The following is a 23,238-nucleotide window of genomic DNA, read 5'->3' on the forward strand; positions in this document are numbered from 1 at the left end:
ATGGATTGTACTATTGGTTGAGCTTTTTTAATTGTGTAATATTTCATCCAAAATTGTCAACCTTTAGAGAGAAAACAGTCTAAAAGTCTTCATATACTACTCATTGAATTATATTTTGTTATCTATTTATTATTTTAAATGGATAGTATATCTCCTCTAAATATATTAAATGATCGCAAAAGTAAATAATCGAAGTTTCTTGAGTGATGGTAACATTTTTCTTTGCTGAAATGTAAACCATGCAAATACAATATGCCAAAAAAAAAGAGTAGACTCTGAAATTAAAATTAAGTTTCTGGAAAGTGTAGGCGAGAATTGTATGAGGTTTCAGACCATAATTAATTTGTATTAAATGGACCATTTCAATTTTCAATTAATGCAATTGAAGGAAAACTCATTTATCCAATTATTTTCCTTTAGGGTCTGACATTTCTTAGGAAGGAACGTGCATGAATTATGAATCCTTGTAATAGAGGTCAACGCTATTAATTTTTTTAAATTTATTTTATTTTTAATAACAATAAAAAATTTATGTTTTGGTCCATAGAAGATTCTCTTAGATATGATAGGAAACGGATCTCTATATAAATTTATTAAGATGAGGTTTCTTTTTAGGTACTTAAAAATATTATTGAAAGTTTAAATTGTTAGACGAAGATAGATTAAGGTTTCGAGTTTATATTAATTGTTATTATCCCAATATAATTTCTTTGCATGTTAGAACTATAACAACATAAGATGAATTCAGTCTGCATGTGACAAAACATATCGAACTGACTAATTTATTTATTGTGCATTAATTAAGTCGGAATTGATGCCAAACATAACCTTTTAAATAATGGTTATTCTCAAGGTGGTTCGTTTGTTTAGTTAAAAGGATATTAGTTGTTATATCAAAATTTTGTTGATATTAGTACAAGAAAATGCACAACATAAAAATAAACTATCACACTCGATTCATAAAGGTTTTTTTTTTTTAGCCTAAATTTGTCTCATATATTCAACAAAAGCATGAAATCATGCTACGAGAGGAGCCATATATCTAGAATGTGAAACTAAGTGTGTATTTGATTGCAAGTATGTAATTTGTATATTTTAAACAATTAAATTATTTGTATAAAAATTATTAATTAAATATGTTTGATTGACTTAGTTTTCAACATAAAAAATAATTTTGGGAAGTGTGAATTGTATAGAAAATAAAAAATTGTTCCATTAAAGAAAGTCTTTTCCTTGTCTTTTAGGATAACATGTTCACGTGACCAACTTTCGAAAAAAAATATTTTTAGTAGGGAAAAAAAAAAAAAGGCAATCAAATACCTAAAAAATAGAAATTTGGGTGAAAAATGATATTTTTCATAGAAAATAAAGTCAATCAAAGACACTCTAATTTATTCATTTTATCTAAAATACAGTTTTCCACATGTTACTTTTTCTTAAGTATTTGATACACAAATTTGATAGATAAATAATAGGAAAACTAGAAGCTCTTACCTGTAATGATTCTATATTCAACTATCTCGTATTATAAAATTTTAAAATGTTAATTAGAGGACAATATTATTTATTTACATAATTACGTCCTTTTTGGTATAGATTCTATAAAACTTATTTTTTCATAAATTCATTTCAAACACACATTTGCTCAATAAAATATTTTTAAATGTGGACCCACAACTTTTTTTTTTCTTTAACATTTTAACAATACATTATCCAAAAAACTAACTTTCCATAAAATCTATTTTAAAAAAATTTATATCGAACATGCCAAGTTTAAACTCAAACATCTTAATTTAACAAGAGACATCTAATGTGAAAGCACATAGGAACAATTTTAATTTGCTAGAAAATTAGAAAGAATGAAGATAGTAATTCGAAAATGTGTGTAATCCATAAAATTGAAGTGGGAAACTTGTGTTCACCGTCAAACGATCATAAGAACATGGTAAATGCAGAGCCACGATAAAGAAGAAAATAGAGATGCGCTAACATTTTTAGTGCGTCTAAGATCTTATTTACACTTCTTCACTTTCAAAAAATCGATCCTTCTTCTCAAGTAGTGGCAAAAAAAAAAGAGCAAAGTTTACAATTGAAATCAGTTGAATTAGTTTAGATTAATACTTCTGGAAGTAACTTTTCAGATGCTTCCTTTATAACCATTCAAGCACAACATCGTATATTTTCCTTTGTACGACTTTCCATCTTTGTTTTGTCAAGAATTTGAACTAACTAACCCACAGAATTCTAAATCAAAACTCCTACGGTAAAACAATGGATAGCATCTGGACGGGACAGGGTTGGGTGGCCCTCCATGTCTCCCATCCCTATCGGATGTCCCGTCCCGTCCCGTTCCGTCCTCACCTCAATCCTTAATTACGGCGACCCCAGGTACTTTTTATACCCATTTTCCACTTTTACTCTATGTATTAAAATAAACATCTAAAATAATATGGCAACAAAAATAAAATCACAGCCGCATTTAATAGTTCAAAATCGAACAATTCTTATCAAACAGGGTCACGTAGGCTCTGTTTTTTCAACGGGGTAAACACCTTGCCAATAGGGCCCCCGGGAAAAAACAGGGTAGGGGTCCTATTTTTTTAGCAAATCTTGCTCAAAATCATCGAGATTAGTCCTTCTCGTTGAATAGGAGCTTTCAATCTGAGTTGGAAATAAATGGGAAAATAAAAGCTTGGCCGGAATTAAAACCAACATCTTTGAATTTTTTTTTTTTTTATCCACAATTTTTACAATATGACAAATTAAACTTTAAGTCGTGAAAGAACTAAGGACTTCGTTTTGGTTTTAAATTTTAATGTGTACAAAATTTTTTAAAAAAAAAAAAGGAGAAGGGGTGAATTCCTTAGTGGTCCCTAACCTTTCATCATTTGTTATTCATGTCCTTAACTTGACATGCGAACACTGTTCACATGGCATCACCACGTAACAAAAAATGTCTAAAATAATATGGCAATAAAAATAAAATCACAGCCGCATTTAATAGTTCAAAATCGAACAATTCTTTTCAAAAAGGGTCACGTAGGCTCTTTTTTTTTGAACGGGGTAGACATCTTGCCAATAGGGCCCCCGGGAAAAAACAGGGTAGGGGTCCTATTTTTTTAGCAAATCTTGTTCAAAATCATCAAGATTAGTCCATCTCGTTGAATAGGAGCTTTCAATTTGAGTTGGAAATAAATGGGAAAATAAAAGCTTGGCCGGAATTAAAACCAACATCTTTGAATTTTTTTTTTTTTTATCCACAATTTTTACAATATGACAAATTAAACTTTAAGTCGTGAAAGAACTAAGGACTTCGTTTAAAAAAAAAAAGGGGAGGAGGGGTGAATTCCTTAGGGGTCCCTAACCTTTCATCATTTGTTATTCATGTCCTTAACTTGACCTTCGAACACTGTTCACATGGCATCGTCACGTAACAAAAAATGTCTATATATTTGTCAAATGGCCAAGCAACATGCACGTGATGTTTGATTGAAGTTAAAAATATCTAAAATTTAATGTAATTTGAACCGTAAGTAATTGATTTTTTCAAATAGTTTTACCTTTTCAATCAAACATCTCATGTCGCATAGATATTTAACGTCTCAATGTATGTTTTCTCTTAAGATACTATGTGCTCAATGTTAGAAGGTTGCCGTTTGTAGACATTAAAAGTACTAATAAAAAGTTGAGGATATGAATACGATACTTGTGAAAAATTGACAACCCTTAAAAAAAAAATTTATCCAAGGACAAATAGAGTCCACAATTGACGCGTGAGCCACACGTAATTTGCGTCGTTTCGTCTCTCTATCATATCCCTTATTTCGTAAAGTCTTTTAAGGGTGTGTTTTTCAGACATTATTTGGGAAGAATGTTTTATGGAATAGTGATTGCTGTTAAAATGTGTGGTTAAAAAAATTTTTTTTTTATTTGTGTGTAATATTATTTTAATAAATAATGTATGATTGAAAATGAGTACTGTAAAAAAAAAATGAAAAAAAATGGATGACAAATAGGGGCTAAATATTTTCCGTGTGTTTGTGAAAGAGAGAATTTAAAATGGTCATTATTCTTTCAACTGTTTCTGGTACAATACGATAAACGTATTGACGAAGTCTTCATCATTTGTCTTTAAAACCTTGTGGCCTCACTTCTGCACTTAATAATTAATGCTTTCCTTCTCAGTTTTCAACTATCATCATTTATTTTCATTATTGGCCTTCCAAAACCTTCAATTTTCTTAAGTTTTTGCAAAAGAGAATGGAATTGAAGAACATGGTTTCTCTTGTTTCTCGCACTGGTAGGCATCTGCAGCGTTACAATTTTCATGGACATCGCCAAGTTGTCGGGTATGCATTTTATGGGAAATTTTCGTTAAGTTTTCTGATTGAATTGAAGTGGGATTCACCAAAACTTATGAATTTATACATGTTGTGAATGTGCAGATGTATTCCGTATAGATATAAAAGTGTTAATGGGAAATCTGTAGTTGATGAGGATGCGATTGAAGTTCTTCTTATTAGTTCTCAGAGAAAAGGCAAAGGGATGTTGTTTCCAAAGGTACTATTTACTGTCTACTGATACCAATTCGTTAAGACCAGATTATATTATAGACAATTTTTGAGAAATTAATGATGTGTTGTTATTAATTACCAGGGAGGTTGGGAGGAAGATGAATCCATTAAAGACGCCGCATTGCGCGAGACAGTGGAAGAAGCCGGGGTACTTGGCGATGTTGGGGTTAGTTACTTAAGGCTTGTGGTCCGGTTTGCAAATCAATTTATGAACACTAATTTGACAAATGAGAGATATTCATAACCTCAGTTTGAGGATTCAAAGAGATTTGAGTCTTTTCGTCTATTTTTTTCAAGTTTAACATAGAGATTTTGTCTGAAAATATTAGTTTCTAGTGCAATTAAATGCTTGTTTGTTTGGTATCTTAGCTGTGTTACCCAGTTTTGCTTATTGTTGCTTATGATATAGCAGCAAGGGGTTTCCCCTGATTTTCTTGGTAAAATGTTGTCTTTGTTGCTTCAGAAGATTTTATCTTAACAACCAATCCAAACAATGTAACTTTAATTAACAAATTGATCTTTAAATCGTCAAGAGAAACAATCACATGTTAGTTTCTACGTATGTTTATACGAAAAATGGGATTCTTTTGCAGTCTGAATTGGGTAAATGGTGCTTCCAAAGCAACAACAACGGCAACTGTTACGAGGGACGAATGTTTCCATTACTTGTCAAAGAGCAGCTTGAATTTTGGCCGGAGAAAGATGTCCGTCAAAGAATATGGATAAGTGTAAGAGAAGCTAGGAAAGTTTGCCATTATTGGTGGATGAAGGAAGCCTTGGAAAAATTAGTCAGTCGCCTCACATCACATGGACAAGGTGTTGTTGAGGCTAAAACAGAAAGCTGTTCGAGAGAGGAAGGAAGTTTAACTCATAGCAGCAAAGTTTTGAAGGTTTTCTGAAGAGAATTGCGAGATTGGCTTCAATTTGAAGAAAACATTGACAGGAATTAACAAATATGTAGCTCTTGTTTCGTTTTCTTGTAATTGCAAGTCTTGTACAGATTAAGTTGGTTGAAAAGCCACTTAAAGTTGTTTGCCAAGGTATCGATGTTTTGATTATGTAAAACAGTTTTTCATCAATGCAAATCGATGCATCATGCATTCGTCTGAGAACTTTTTCGTGATTTTTTGTATTCTTGATGAAACAATTCATATTTTTATAGTCGCTTTTAGGGGATACAATTAAAATCGCGTATTTTTTCTTTGTGAGAATACTCGGACTAATAGTGTGATCCTAGCCGGTCGACTCTCTGCTCAGCCGGCTTTGAAGTCGAACCGGCCAGTTAGTTTGAGTTTTGAAATTATGTCAATAGATGCCATGTGCAGGGGGACATCCACCTAATCAGGAGATCTGATTGCTAGCCATTGATTAAGGGATTTAGACTTTTAACTGCTTGAATAATTGCTGGTGGTGGGCTTTATCTTTCCTTGTATTGTCAAGTGTAGAGCATTTGTCATGGTAGATAGGTTACAAGAACATGTCCCGAATTTTATCGATTAGCATAAAGGCAACTTCGATATGGTCCATTAGAACATGGGTGCAAGTGTAAAGTCAGGTTAAAGCATGTGGTTCTTGTCAATTTTAATAATGTCTATTGTAGGGAAATTGATTATATTGAAATGGGTTTTGCAATGGTGACAAGGGCCATTGCAGGCTCGCCCCTATGATAGGGCGTCAAATCATAGCCCCTGTTCGTTTATCAAAACCCATATTGAAATAAAGATTTGTATAGAATTTACTTGAAACAATCCATACAAGTGAATCACTTCACTTTATTTATTTATTTATTATTATTTTTTAACACATTTCAGTAGTTTCATCAATAGAAGAAATGTTGAAAAATACTCCTTAAAAACGCAATCTCTTTTGACTAATTTAGTCGATTACCATACCCATCTCTTTTGCTCCTTTCTTTCTAGTTTGTCCAGTTAGCAATTTAGATTTGTTAGTTTGAAAATGTTCACATACACTTATTAGTCGCTTATAAGTTTGAAGAATTCGTCATGATATACGTGATCGATGCATAATATCAGGAAAAATGAATACAAATTTTTTATTTTTAATTCAGACTAAGCCCCTGTTTGAGAGTGATGAAAACCAGAATTTGGACAGTTGGTCCGGCATTTAATAATTTAATTTTTATTGAAAATCGGCTAACAAGTATTTAGACAAATGTAGTAGCATTTACTCATTATTGCACAACTCATATAGGACAAATGGGAACAAATTCAAACCATATTCATGAGGGTAAAAATGGTCACTGTGCAATGTTGATATGGATCAAATATAGCACACGCAAGCTATGTGGGTCCGATTGATGTGACCAGAACTTCAAATCCATCTCTTTAAACATTGAGCCCGATGGTCCAAATTTTCGTTTTAATTGGTACCAAGCAAGGGCTAAATCGCATTATCAACTACTTATTTATAATTATTACTCATTTATTATTAACACATTTTGCGACTATTCCTCCTAAAAGTTATTGATAAGTTTACATAAAAAATTTATTATTGATAATTTTTATTAAATAAATTTTCTATGTATGTACTCTCTGGTTATAGTTAAAAGAAAATGTGAGTATCTAAATGGCTTTTTTTTTTTTCCTCCAAGTTGTCCGATGAATTTTTAACACATGTCTTCTGATTTTAAATCCTGTTGTTGACTCTACTTGTGCAAGAAGATTGAAGAAGACTTTTAGAATGTACATATAAAAATAAAAATAAAAATAAAAATTGCCAAGATACACATGCAGAAAATAAATGTACGGAATCAGTACAAAATACACACATGCAGGGGTGGGTGAGTTATTTTTTACAATATTTTAATTCATATGGGGGTAGGTGAGTGTCTGGTCGATTTCTGTAAAATATTTTTCCTGTACAATCGACTTTTTCCAAGAAAAGATATAGTAAGCTAATGAGTCATCCAACGACATGACACCCGATTGATGAGGTAGCAAATTGGAAAATATATCAATAATAAGTAATCCAATGAAATGACACATGATTGATCATGTACTGTATAGAAAAAAAATATCTTAAGCTAATGAGTCATCAACGAAATTACACTAGCTTGATCATGTACTTATTTGAAAAAATGTATTAGGCTCTATCCGGAGGAAATTTAAATTAAATCATGACAAAAGTTAATGAAATATGTAGTTAAAAAGCTATGAATTTTATGAAATATATGATTAAAATTAATTATTGACTTTGCTTTAAATTATAATTAAAATTTTAACCCCTGACAAACAGAAAATAAGCTAATGAGTCATCCAATAAAATGACAAATGATTCATCATGTACTAAATTGGATTAATGCTATTCATCACATGATCACCATCCAATGACAGTTGGATTTTATTGGATAACGTGGCAGTATCCCGTTGCCTCGTTGAATTGTGATCAACATTAGTATTGATGAATAGCATTGTTTAATAAATTATGATCCAAATCTAATGTTATGTAACACTACATGTTTCATCTAATGAAACGACACATGATTAATTATGTACTAGGTTGTAGTATATGATTCTTCACATGAGCACCATCCAATGACAATTGGGTTTTATTGGATAACGTGGCAGTATCCCGTTGCCTCGTTGAATTGTGATCAACATTAGTATTGATGAATAGCATTGTTTAATAAATTATGATCCAAATGTAATGTCATGTAACACTACATGTTTCATCTAATGAAATGACACATGATTAATCATGTACTAGGTTGTAGTATATGATTCTTCACATGATCACCATCCAATGACAATTTGGTTTTACTGGACAATGTGATAATATTCTATTGTCTAATTAGGTGGTGATCAGTAACAGTATTGATGAATCATTATTCATTAAACTATAGTCCAAGAGTAATATTATGTAGCAAATATCGGTGTTTAGCATTTAGGTAGCAGTGGACTCTCCATTGCACACGTGATTAAATAAAATACAATTCATGTGTAGCTCGAATCTATATTAGGAGATTTACTATTGAAGTCACTTGGATATTTTTAAGGGTATGCATAATGAAGTATTGTAGAGTTCGAGATATACCGGTTGTACTCAAAGACTATTTTTCTATTATTTTCTTAAGATTTTGCTTGATATCCTTATGGATATATAAGCTCTAATTACAAGTACATGAAGTTTATCTAATAATATTATATTGTTATTGTGAGACATATTTAATAAAAGGTCAATTTCGAAGTAACTTAACTAATTATCTACAGATAAAAAAGGATAATAAAAACATCAGAGAAAACATCTTTTAAATCCAACTTTCGGAAACTAAGTGTATTTCTGGTACTGATTTTTTGGACAAAAAAAGGATTTTTATTACCATTGCAATCGATTTTTTTGACCAATTCTCTCACATGTGGGTTTCGACTGAGGAAAAAAGGTTAGAAAATTGATTTTTTATTTTTTTTTTTTTGGGTGAAAAAGCTGGAGTAGACACGTGCTAAATACAAAGATAATGAATATGTTAAATGTAGCTCTTAAAACTTGATCACATAAGGATGATTTGCTTGAAATTTTCTAGTTAATTAATGTTTCTTAGCACTTAAGATGCATATCTACAAAATATGAGGAGGTGGACCTAACATTTGAAAGGATGTTTTAACTGTGTTTTGATTGATAGAGCAACATGCCTTCCTTTGCAATCAAGCCGTGCCACGTCCGAAATCCTCTCTTACAATAATTGGACAACACATTGTTGTTCATTGGATGAAATTTGTTTAGTTATCAAAGTCCCACCTCATTTAAAAATATTAAAGTTAATATTTTTAAAAGATGACACGTCTACATTCAATCAGTGCATTTTAGATTCAAATTTTTATCAAACAGGCCTAACTAATACACGTGTTTAATTGCCATAAATGAATTAAAAAGACCTGAATTTATGAATGAATAAATTCTAAACAAACTGGCCTGATGAGAAGCCCTATCGCCACCTTAGCCCCCGATCTAAATTGAGCATCAATTCAGATCAGGGGCTGAGGCACCGTCACCTTAGCCCTTGTCAACAGGGCTATCATTAGGCCCTGTTTTTGTAGTGCCTTTCTTTATGCATTTTGGTTGTTCCGATACTATGTTTGACTTCTTCTGTAAATTTAAAATTTTAAAATTATGTGTAGTCGAAATCTTGAGTTACTCGTCTTGTTTTAGTTGTACACGGGCGTTTTTGTTTCACTCTATAGGACATATATAACCACATAAATGCATGATGAGATTAACGTTTCAAGAGCACAGAATTGTTAGCCCTTCGTGAAGAGCATCTTATCCTTTAGTGACCAAAAGCGAGGACTGGCGATGGTTTAAATCCGACAATTTTGAAGGTGACATTCTTTGTTCAATCTTATTCCATCCTTGTATTACTTGACAAATTGTAGTGCTTGTTTCTACTTGGATAATGTGAAATTGCTCTTCTATTTTTATTATTTTTATAACATTGTTGAGATAATATATAGAAAATTCTGGACAGGAACGTAAAGTATGACTCCAACGTACAAGTACAAATTCAACTGACTTCGAGTAGTTATATTATGATGAAGCTTCGTTCTAGTTACAAGTGCACGCGTGAAAAAATTTGGATTTTCAATACTTAAATATAATTCAAGTTTCAATAACTCAAACTTGTATAATTCAAAAATCCAAGAACTAGAGGTAGGAAATGAGACAAAAGGACAAGGGAAAAAAGTCACCATATCGTGACTTGTACGTTGCTCCCTTAGGACTTGTATAATTCAAGCTTCAATAATTGAATATCGTCTAGTCTCTATTGAACTGTCCACTTCTGTTCTTGCTATCGTGTTTTCAATTACAAACAAATGTATTTAACCACGTCAATCGGTCTGACTTACTGATATATCAAAGAACAATAAAGCTAGTTGGACAGGGTCATTGACAGGCTCTTGACAAGGATTTAAAATTTGGTGGCACGTCATCGAATAATTAATTAAAAATGATTAAAGCTGGAGGGAAATGGACTTTGGAAAAAACTACACATCAGCCTGGAGATAACCCTTGTTTTTTGCTCCTGTTTGTGTAGCGGAATCGATCAAAGAAACCAAAAGCTTACAGAAATTGTCAGGTATGAAGTTTAGGATTATGGTAGTTTATATGGCAGTCAAGTGAAATTTTATTTTTTTGCATTATCGTGTTGTAGAATTTAATTTTAATACTTTTTCTAGCTCATTGAAGTCCAAGCCCATTAGTGTCACTACTCAAAAAGCACAATTTTGCAATCAAGACATATTGCTCACCCAAAATTGTAAGATAGTGCACATCATGACCTAGACAAAACAGGGTGTTAAACCTCGTTTATCGGTCGTGAACTCTATTAACTTTCAATCACAATAAATGTTTGTCACCCTAAACTTCACCAATCAAGCACTCACTCAATTTATATTATCATAAAGTGGTCGAAGACGCTTAATTGCTCGTTCAATTTAATAATAAAGTGCAAGTTACATTCAACCAACCGACTATTATGTTATTCAAATATTTGAAAAAATCTTCTAAAGTTTAGGAGGGTCTAAATTTATTTACACGACATAAAGGTCGTCCTACCACGTATGAGTTTCAAGGAGAACAAGTTCTAACAGGTGAAATGGGTAGCTTCTTCATTTTGAATCCCTACTGACAAGTAATTCGTTGCTTGTGGGCTCCAATAATTGTTGTTGGGGTTTGTCCTGTTTCAACAAAGTTGTTAGCTCCGAAAAAGAGAAACTCACTCACGCTACTAAAAGATTGAAAAGGCTCAAAGCACTTTCTTCCATGAGCTCTCCACTACAGCCTGGATATTGCAAATTTACAGAAGTTCAACGATGCAAATAACACGTACAGATTACAAATTTATGTAGCATGATTCCATGCATGATTGCTTTACATTCCCATGCATATCTTTTACTTTTGATCCTAAAAAAGTGGTACTTGTTCAAAACTAATTTTATATACATAGGTGAGAAGCAAGCAAGATGGAAGACTCCACCTCTATCCTTTTGAGGCTAAACTCTTTATTTAGTCTATTAAGGATCAGATAATGCCTGGAATTGGGCTTATGCTTAGCGAAAGACCTTCCCAAGTAACTCAATGTGGTAGGAGTGTTGGTTAATGGATTTTAATCGTCACAATAGGAAATTAATTTTCCTTTGAAGGTTAAAACCATATAAATAAGGATTTTAGTAACTTTGAGATCATTGGATTATAAAAATCCTCACATATAGAAAGGAAAGATGATAACCTTTTGAAGGAGCTTTTAATGGCCTATCCAATTGCTTCCTCCCTTAGATCTTCTCCCTTATTCTCTATTAGATGTATTTCCTTTTCAAGAAAGTGATTAGTAACCAACCCTAATTCTCTTATAAAATATGCCAATAAAGTGCATATTTATAATGCCTTATTAGGCTTCGAAAATTGCACAAATTTTCTAGAACTTTATTGTAGTAGACCCATAAAGTCACACACATTTTATTGGAGTCAAGAGAGGGTCCTAACCGGATTCACATAGGGATGTAAACGAGCTGAATCGAGCCTGCTCGTGAGTCGAAATTTTCGGCTTGGGCTCGGCTCGAGTAAATCGTAGCGGGCTTTTTTTTTGTCCGAGCCGAGCCGAGCCAAAGCTCGGCCAAAAAAATAAGGCAAAGCTCGGGCCAGCTCGATTTTTTTAATTTTTTTTTGTAATTTTTAATGACATTTTTTTCACATGCCAATTTTTGTGGTGCAATTTGTTTAATGTAAAAAGCAAAGAAATTGTTTAATGACATTTTTTTGAAAGAATTTAAAAATTGCATCATTTATTATTTATACAAATGACAAATTAAATAAAAGTACAACTTTCAAAATTATGTAATTTATACGAATAACAAAATAAATAAAAGTTACAAATTACAACCCTCCTTCTTTTTCCGGGCCTCTTGGGACCGACTACAATCAACGTAGGCGGAGTTAAAATTATACACGAATAAAATATTTCGTGTACAATTTTCTTGAATAAAATAAATTTAAAAAATACATTTCTGAAAGAAAAATAATTAATTTAAAAACTTACAACATCCTATGTTTGGATATGACGCAACTCTTCGGCCATTATACTATCAACATGTTCTTGAGCACGTAATTCTACACATTCCCAATCCTTCAAGCATATCAAAGCCTCCAATATATCTTCTTTTAGTCTTGATCGTTCATCTGATAAAATTCGACTACCTAAACTGAATGCAGCCTCCGATGCTACCATAGACACCGGAGGTGTTAGTAGATTACGTGTAATTTTTGATACAATTAGATATTGCCTTTCGTTACATCTCCACCAATTTAAAAAACTAAATTCTTGTAATTTGTTCGGTTGCAACACACTACGAACATCCACGCACATATACCTAGCTAACTCAGAAAGAATTTCAAGATTTGTACCACCAATATTAATCGCTCTAGATGTTGATAAGCTAGAACTAGAACTAAATGAATGAACACTTGTATTGCTATTTAAATAATTCCATAAATTTTCGAAATTTGTTGAAATATTTCTTGAAAAAGAACTTTGGGAAGTAGAACTACGTTGACCTTCCTTTTCAGCATAATAATTATACATTTCACATAAAAAAGATTCTATATTCACGTGTGATAATTCTATATTCAAAAAATTTGATATTCCCTTGACAATAGTTTTTGTGCCAGTTAAATTAAGTCGAAGGTCCATTACTGAAGCTAAAAGAAATAAAGAAGGCAACTCTTCCCAATATTTACAAAATTTTAACTCCATAGAGCGGACTACATTAGCAAAAAGTGGCAAATTCCTATATTTATGAAATGCTTGTGAAATGTAGAAAAAATGTTATAAAACAAGAGAAGATGTAGGGTAATAAACACCGCTACATTCCTTTGTAGCATCGAAAAAAGGTTGTAAGAATTTTTTCACGTAAAATGCAATAGTCAATTCCCAATCTTTCAAATTATGTTCGGGTCCGAGTGTATGCCTACTATTATAATATAGTGAAATTACTTTATCGTAATTTTCACACGAATGTAACATAAGATATGTAGAGTTCCACCTATGTGTTACATCATTAGCAAATGATTTCTCCTGTAATCCATACTCTGCACACAAACTATTAAATGCTTATTTTCTTACTGGTGATACAATAATAAAATTTATTGCTTGTCTAATTTTATCTAAAGGTGAACTTATATGTTCAAATCCAGCTTTTACAATCAAATTAATAATATGACATACACAACGTTGATGAAAAAATAAATTTCCAAATACGGGGTTAAGATCAGCAATAAATCTTTCAATAATAACTTTGTTCACTGCAGCATTATCAAAAGTAAAACTTCAAACCATATCTTGTATACCATATTCCTGTATGATATCTTTTAAAGCCATGTATATGTTAGTGGCATTATGAGAAAATTCTACATATCTGAATGCAATAATTCTTTTATGTAAAAGCCACAGGTGATCAATATAATGAGCCGTAGCAGCAATATAACCTTTTCTATTACAACCAGTCCATACATCAGAAGTAAACGATATAACACTATTAAAACTTTTTAGACCTTCAATAGTAATTTGTTTTCTTCTATTATATAATTTTATGCTATCCGAACGAAGAGTATTTCTAGAATAAGAAGAATACCTGGGTTGGAGATATTTCTGCACGAGTCGGGTAAAGTGTATTGAGTCTATCATCGTAAGCGGCATCTCTGCTGCAGCCATGTATGCAGCCATTCCTTCACGAAATCTTTCATGTGAATATACAAAGGTGGAAAGAGTAGAATTAGAACCGCCAAACACTAGTTCGGTCTGTTTCGAGTCGAGATCGGCTGGTTTTGCTTTGCAACTCCTTAATACGTGTCTATTCAAATGCGTTGTGCTCGAGCCAGGCTTCCAACTAAGTTCTTTGCCACAGTAATTGCAACATGCTTTCCAAATATCTACTCCATTTTGAACATCAATTTTTTTTCGTGTCATATGTTGCCAGCAGTCCGATGATTCTTTTTTTGACCTTTTTATCTCGAGTACTTGAACTTCTTCCTATTCAATATCCTCCAAATTAATTGGAACATTTTCACATGCATCGTAATTAGATAGAGTACTCGAGCTATCGCCAAACGGATTAACTTCATCACTTGTGAAATCCATAATAACTAGTATAATAAAAAATACAGAATATTAGACTGTAGAGTGAAAGAAATTGAATATATTAATTGTTATATGAGAAGTGAAAAAGAAGAAATTGAAACTTGAATAATTGAATCTGAATCTATAATATAGAAATAATGCGAATTAAAATCGATAGCAAAGTGATTTAAAACTTCAAAAATCATCCCGTATTTATAGATAAAAAACCCACGTTATTTTTCAAATTTGAATTTCAAAATCTATACGATTAAAGGTAACAATGTAACGCTACGTAAAAAATGCAGCTATAAAGCTGTCTAAAAAGACAGCTTTATAGCTGCCTAGGCAGCAGGTCAAATTTTTTGCAGCAGGTCAAATTTTTTTAAAATTTTTTTTGTCCTTTAATTTGCTCGGGCCGAGCATTATTGTCACGGGCCAAAAATGGCCCGTGACATGAGCCAGCCCGTGTGGCTCGGCGAGCCACACGGGCTTGCTCGGGCTCGGGCCGACCTCTTATTTTGAGGCTCGACCCGAGCCTAGGCTCGGTCACTACCAGCTACGAGCCGGGCGAGCTCGGGCTTTTCCCGAGCCGAGTCATGAGCCGCCTGAACCACCGAGCCTTTTTGACACCCCTAAATTCACATGACCCAAGCTCCAATAAATGTTTCCAATTGGGTCAACTATTGACCAATTGAAATACATTTATTAATATCGGCTTATTCTACTAAAAAATCGAGATTGTACTCTTGAGTCGAGTGATAGTTATAGAAGCAAATTATGATCTCATAACAATATCCTTTGATTATCGTTCCACAAGTTAACCCCCATTCAATCGCCAATATGTTGAAACTGGCAAAATGACCATTTTGCCCTTCAACATGTATTACCCTCTAAGTCCCATTTTTATACGACAAGTTCATTGTGAAATCACAATGTAAAGTACAACGATCTCATCGTCGACCTACTGAGCTCAGATTCAATTTGCCTAGGAAAATACCTTAGAGTAACGATCGTCTCATCTCAATGATTAATGGATTCTACTATTGTAAGTATATGATCTCTAATTGTTTCTGCACGATTCCCAAAGCACCGATATCAATCTTCTATTTAAGACTTCACTCATTGATACCTCAAAGAACTTGAACTAGCAATCAAAGGTACATTACTCACTTAGGATTTAGGTGACCTGTTTGATAATCAAGTAGGGTCTCATTTCGAACGGTCACAAATGAGTAATCTACGTGGTCCCGTTCAATGTGCATCGAAACACATTATTGTTCCTATTTCAACATCTAGACAAATTTTAATAAGAACAATATAATCTTATCAACATAAAGCGTCTAACTTTATGAACCAACTGTGAACGACATAATTTTGATCACATCAGGATTGTGTATTACTATACCTGATCTATCGAGTATACAATTTGTGACATCCTATATGATCATGGAACCTTAGATAATCACTTCAAAATATAACACGCAATTCATAATGTGATTTTATAGAGCACTACTCGAAGAATGGGCATCAAGCTAATAATCTCCCACTTGCCCTTCTTAGAGTATATGTGACATATTAAGAATACTCATCCCCTTAAGATGTCCATCAAAAGCCTTAGCTTGCAAGGTCTTAGTGAACGGATTTGCAAGATTATCTACTGATGCACTTACTAACCGTCACGTCTCCTCGATGAACAATATCTCTAACAAGGTGATATTTTCTCTCGATGTGCTTGCTACGCTGATGACTCCTGGATTCATTAGCATTGGCATCCGCCCCACTATTATCGCAATAAAGTATTATGGGCCCCATTGTCAAAGGTACTATATCAAGGTTAAAAATAAACTTCTTGAACCATACAGCTTCTTTAGCAGCTTCACAAGCCGCTACATATTCTGCCTCCATGGTGGAATCAGTAATACAAGATTGCTTGATACTTCTCCATACCACAACTCCACCTCCCAGTGTAAATATTGATCCCGGTGTAGACTTCCTAGAGTCACGATCAAATTGAAAATTGGAATCAATATATCCAATAGGATTTAGATCATGTCCTGAATAGACAAGCATATAATCTCTCGTTTTCAGAAGATACTTGAATATATGCTTCACCGCTAACCAATGTTCTGGTCCTGGATTAGATTGATAATGACTAATAATACCCACAGCATAACAAATATCCGGTCTAGTGCAAAGCATAGCATACATGAGACTTCCCACAGTCGAAGCATAAGGAACATTTCTCATATAATCTATCTCCGTTGCATTCTTGGGACAGTGCTCTTTAGATAGATGAATTTTATGTCTAAAAGGAAGTTGTCCCTTTTTGAAATTCTGCATTGCAAATCTGGACAATATTTTGTCAATATATGAAGTTTGGGATAATGCAATCCTTCTATTTTTTCTTTCTTGCTAGATACGGATTCTCAAAACATAACTAGCTTCTCCCAAGTCCTTCATATCAAACTGCTGTGACAACCATTTTTTTACAAATGACAATGTCCCTACATCATTGTCAATGAGTAGAATGTCATCTACACAAAGAATTAGAAAAACTATTTTCTTTCCTTGTATTCTCTTGTATACACAAGGTTCATCCAAATTTTGCTCAAAATCATAGGTCTTGATGGTTTGATTAAATCTTACATTCCAAGATCTGGATGCTTGTTTGAGTTTATAAATGGACCTCTGCAACTTGCAAACTTTTCTTTCATGGCCTTCTTTCACAAACCCTTCAAGTTGCATCATATAAATGGTCTCCTCAAGACGTCCATTTAAAAATGATGTCTTGACATCCATTTACCAAATCTCATAATCATAATGAGCGGCAATGGATAAAAGGACTCGAATAGATTTAAGCATGACAATCGATGAGAAGGTTTCTTCATAGTCGATGCCTTCTCTTTGGGTAAAACCCTTGGCTGCTAGCCTTGCTTTGAAGGTTTCAACGTTTCCATCTATACCTCTTTTCCTTTTATAGACCCACTTGCATTCTATAGGCTTTACCCCATTAGGTGTATCTACAAGATCCCAAATCCTGTTGGAATACATAGATTCCATTTCTGAGTTTATGGCTAATTTCCATGATTCAAAGTCTACATCCTCCATTGCTTCCTTAAACGAAGTGGGATCTTCTTCTTCCTCGGTAGAGATTACCTGATAGGATTCTCCATAGAGCAAATACCTAGAAGGTAGTCTCACCACCCTCCCACTACGAGTAATGGTTGAACGTGCCTAATTGTCCAGTCTGACCAAAGGTCCTTCCTCTCTTCCCACTGCTTGATCCTGTCCTTGGTTAGGAACAAGATCATCATTATCCCCATTTGAAGGGACATTGGAGATACAACAATGGGTGCCTCGTTCTCTACTACCTCTGGTTCTATTTGCCTATGAGGCCCTGTGGGCATCACTTGCTCACTTGCTTCATCAGCAACCATTAGTTCACTAGGAGTTTCAAGTCATCACTATTAGATTCTATGCGAAAATCTGGAATTGAGTTGTTTGAATCATGTTCTAACATCTCTTCCAATAGAATCTTAGTAGTAGGCCTGTGTTCTTCTATATACTTATCCTCTAAGAAGGTTACATTTGTGCTAACAAATACCTTCTTATCAAGAGGATTATAGAAGTAGTAACCTCTTGTTCCTTTTGAATATCCTACAAAGAAACAAACATCTGATCTTGATTCCATCTTTCCCTTTAGCACATGTGTAGGACATCCCCATATTCGAATGGGGTGTAAATTGGGCTTGCGCCCATTCCACAATTCAAGAAGTGTCTTGAGAACTGACTTAGATGGTACCAAATTCAAGATATAAATGACTTTTTGTAGTGCATATCCCCAAAAGGATATAGGCAATGAGGAATAACTCATCATTGATCTTACCATATCTAAAAGACTTCGATTTCTTCTTTTCGAGACACCATTCTGTTGGAGAGTTCTTGGTGTACTCAATTGGGAAAATATCTGATTATCCGATAAATAGACCTTAAACTCTTGGGATAGATACTCACCACCTCGATCGGATTGAAGGGCCTTGATACTCTTACCTAATTGTTTCTCAACTTCCGTTCGAAACTCCTTGAATTTCTACAAAGCTTCGAATTTGTGAGACATAAGGTATATGTATCCAAATCTAGAGTAATCATCTGTGAAGGTGATGAAGTACTCGTATCCTCCTCTACCCCGAGTACTAATAGGTCCATAAACATCGAAATGTACTAATTCCAAAACCTCTTTAGGTCCCTTAGCCTTAAAGGGCCTCTTGGTCATCTTTCCTTCTATATGAGATTCACAAGTTGGTATAGATTCCATCTCTAACTCATTTAAAGGACCATCCTTTACCAATCTTTGAATCCTATTTAGATTAATATGACCCAATTTAAGATGCCATAAGAGAGTTTCATTAATACGAGACAACCTCTTTCTTTTCTTAGCAGTAGTAGTGTTATGTACAGAGCCAATCAAAGGACTTAAGACATAAGGACTATTAACCATATGACCCGAACATATAACATAATTATTCAACTTAATAACCACTGTAGAACGGGTAAACGTACCGAATAACCAACATGATATAAAATTGCAACGTAAACCAAGTTCCATATAAGTTCGGGAACATAATAACAGTCATCTAATATCAAATGCCTATAATTCTCAAAACATAAAGTAAAAGTGCCAATAGCTTTAGCAGATACCACTGCTCCTATGACAACCCTAAGAGTGTACTCCCATTCACTAAGATGTTTGGTTTCCTGAAACCCCTGCAAAGAATTGCAAACGTGATTAGTGACTCCAGAATCTACAATCTAGCTATTAGTAGAGTCAACCACTAAGCATGACTTAATGAATAAGACATTATTGCCTTTACCATACTTTCCCTTAGCTAGGTAATTCGGGCAATTCCTCTTCCAGTGACCTTTTTGTCCACAAATAAAACACTTTCCCTTTGGTTTTCCATCGGCAGTAGTTTTCTTTCCCTTTGACTTTCTATATGGCTTTTTGTTTGACATCTTCCTCTTCTTTCCTTCTTTTCCACCAAAAGGCTTAGGATGAGAGGGTCTGACTGTAACAATCAAAGCACTTCCACTTTTGGCCTTTAGAACAGATTTAGCATTTTGGAGCTCTTTCATTAATTCCGTCAAAGACATGTCCATCTTGTGTAGATTATAATCAACTATAAATTGTGAGAATATCTTAGGAAGAGTCTCAAGGACCATGTCAATTTGCGTCTCGAAATCAATGTCAGCTCCTAAAACCTCCGCGACATTGAAGTGACTAATCATCGTTAACATATGGTCCCCTACAGATGCGCCCGATTTCATGTGTGTGTTCATGGTTGCCCTAATGGAGGCTTGTCTAGCTTGTCGGTTTTGATGTCCAAACATCTCTTTAAGACTTTCCATTACATCAAAAGCAGTTTCCATATTCTAATGCTTCTGTTGTAATACATTTGACATGAATGCCAAAATGTAACAACGGGTCATCTCATCAGAATGATGCTACTTTTCATTGTAGCCTTTTGAGATTCCGTGGAGTCATCTTTAGGGGTTTCGGGACAAACTTCATCCAACACAAATTTGTGTTTTTCAGCGGTAAGAACAATATTAAGATTCCTTTTCCAGTCAACGTAGTTTTCTCCCACAAGTTGATTTTTGTTAAGTTTTACTGATAATGGATTAAGCGACATTTTTCTGTAAAATTAACGATTCGCGTATTAATAAAGTGAGCAATAATCTTTGTATGATGCATGTATATGAATATGCAAATATAGACCCAAAACTATATTTGTAATAAATAACCTTAAACCCTTACAACCTTTAACACGCCCTCTATAGGAGATCAATGTAGTTGTTGGTATGGTTGGGACCGCCCATTCATTTTATTGAGCTAGGCATTTCATGCCACAAGAAAATGAGGATTGATTATTATTTGGCTTATGAATAATTTTGTTGAAATCTTCTATAGGAAGTCTCCCAAAAAAATATTCATATATAAATGTAATAACCTCCGTCAATAATTTTAAAAAATATTTGAAATATATAAGATGTCGTTTATAGAATGATCATCCCATTATTTCATTTTTAAAGAAATTCTATTACTAGATCCAATTTTAGTTAATCTAAAATAATATAGTTTTCCTATATGTAGATCGATATAATTCGATACTAAACATACGTATTTTAATAACAAATTGGATGACAGAGGAGGCCGTAGGTTTATACATGCATATAAACCCTCTCCCACTTATTACTTTGCACCGTTGGATTTTCACTTAATTAGTCTGCCAAATATAAACAATTATAATGACACTAATTATATAAAATATTTTTAAACTACCTCTAATTAATTTAGAGTGATAAAAAAATATTTAAATGTAAATGCATATGATTTTAGTGCACCGGGTGGTGTTTCATTTAATTTACATAATATGCGATAATAATTAAACATTCATCCATCCATAAAATGGTAAAAGTGATAATTAAATGAATAATAATCACTAATGGCCCATCCTAAGAATCTAAATTACAACATCGATAAAAAGAATTACATTGGACCACATCTAAACCCAATTCTTCAATCTTCTTTGTAGTCCACCTCATGTAACATGAAAATAATTTAATTTTTAGGTCAAAATCTTAAAACCAACAAGGCCATTATCCAACAACATTGGTCCAAGTATCAAAGAGAGGCCCAAAAATTCCAAATTTCCATAATTTTCAAACCCTGGTAAGAAAACACACACAACACCAAAGCACACACAACTCTGGCGGCGGCGCAATCTCCGACGACCCGAAAAGGGATCGCTGGCACTGCCGTCGACAAGGCGGCCCCATTAGCTGCTGCGTGTCTCAACAGCCTGCTACTGCCTTTGTGCAGCAGCAGCAGCAGCAAGCTGCTGTTGCACGCAACAACTTGCTGCAACACAGCAGCAGCCATGGCTACCGTGCCGTGGCCAGTGTCTGGTTGTGGCAGCTGCCATTGCTCCGATCATGGCGGCCACCGCTGTCGCTACCACTCAGCTAGGTGTTTCTTGAGTTTTTCTTGCATTTTGTCCTTCCTTCCTCTTCATTGAAAATACAGCAACAAATATTACATTTCTTCCTCAAAATACAAGTGTGAAAATGAAGAAAAAATACAAAAATCTTAGTGCCTTATTGCTTACAATATTTCTAGAGAATAACTATAACAAATGAATTACAATAGGAAGTAAAAAGAAATTCTAGGGCCAAAAGTGATTATGAATGTATCAACAATAACTTTAAATATATTTAAAGCATAAACATGTCAAAATCAAATAATCTAACACCACCCAACTAAAATGCATATTACACTAGGATTTAAAAAAAAAATTAATCATACTCAAGGCTTACAATAACCTTGACTCTGATATCATTTGTTGCTTGATGGATTTTAAACATCACAATAGGAAGTTAATTTTCCTTTGAAGATTAAAACAATGTAAATAAGGATTTTAGTAACCTTGAGATCATTGTATTATAAAAATCCTCACACATAGAAAAGGGAGATGATAACCTTTTGAAGGAGCTTTTAATGGCCTAGCCAATTGCTTCCTCCCTTAGATCTTCTCCATTTTTCTCCACTAAGTGTATTTCCTTTTCAAGAAAGAGAAAAGTGGCTAATCCTAATTCTCTTATAAAATATGCCAATAAAGTGCATATTTATAGTGCACTATTGGGGTTTGAAAATTGCACAAATTTCCTTGAATTTTATTGTAGTAGACCAATTAAGTCACATACCTTTTATTGGAGTCAAGAGAGGGACCCAACCGGACTCATATGACCCAAGCTCCAATAAATGTTTCCAATTGGGTCAACTCTTGACCAATTGAAATACATCTATTAATCTCTCCCGGCTTATTCTACCAAAAAATAGAGATTGCACTCTCGATTCGAGTGATAATTATAGAAGCAAATTATGATCCAATAACAATATCCTCTAATTATCTTTTAACAAGTTAACCCCCATTTAACTGCCAATATGTTGAAACTGGCAAAATGACATTTTTGCCTTTCAACATGTATTACCCTGTAAGTCCCATTTTCATATGGCAAATTCATTGTGATCAAATCACAATGTAAAGTCTAACGATCTCATCGTCGACCTACTAAGCTCATATTCAATTTGCCTAGGAAAATACCTTAGAGTGACGATCGTCTCATCTCAATGATTAATGGATTCCACTATTGTAAGTATATGATCTCTAATTATTTCGGCCCGATTCCCAAAGCACCGAGATCAATCTTCTATTTAAGACTTCACTCATTGGTACCGCAAAAAACGTGAACTAGCAATTACATTACTCACTTAGGATTTATGTGACCTTTTGATAATCAAGTAGAGTCTCATTTCGAACGGTCACAAATGAATTATCTACACGATCCCGTTCAATGTGTATCGAAACACATTATTGTTCCTATTTCAAGATCTAGACAAATCTTAATAAGAATAATACAATCTTATCAACATAAAGCGCCAAACTTTATAAACCGATTATGAACGACATAATTTTGATT

General features: G+C 33.7%; 1 protein-coding gene across 1 annotated transcript; it reads left to right on the forward strand.

Annotated features, from left to right (window-relative positions):
* The first annotated feature begins 4,134 nt into the window (after positions 1 to 4,134).
* On the forward strand, positions 4,135 to 5,697 carry LOC111367556 (nudix hydrolase 17, mitochondrial-like). The gene is made up of 4 exons (XM_022988493.1): positions 4,135 to 4,349; positions 4,446 to 4,560; positions 4,657 to 4,740; positions 5,168 to 5,697. The coding sequence occupies exons 1-4, from the start codon at positions 4,261 to 4,263 to the stop codon at positions 5,471 to 5,473; spliced, it is 594 nt and encodes a 197-aa protein (XP_022844261.1). The 5' UTR covers positions 4,135 to 4,260; the 3' UTR covers positions 5,474 to 5,697.
* The last annotated feature ends 17,541 nt before the right edge of the window (positions 5,698 to 23,238 follow it).

Source organism: Olea europaea, chromosome 18 (assembly GCF_002742605.1).
Source record: "Olea europaea var. sylvestris chromosome 18, O_europaea_v1, whole genome shotgun sequence".
Taxonomy (NCBI): domain Eukaryota; kingdom Viridiplantae; phylum Streptophyta; class Magnoliopsida; order Lamiales; family Oleaceae; genus Olea; species Olea europaea.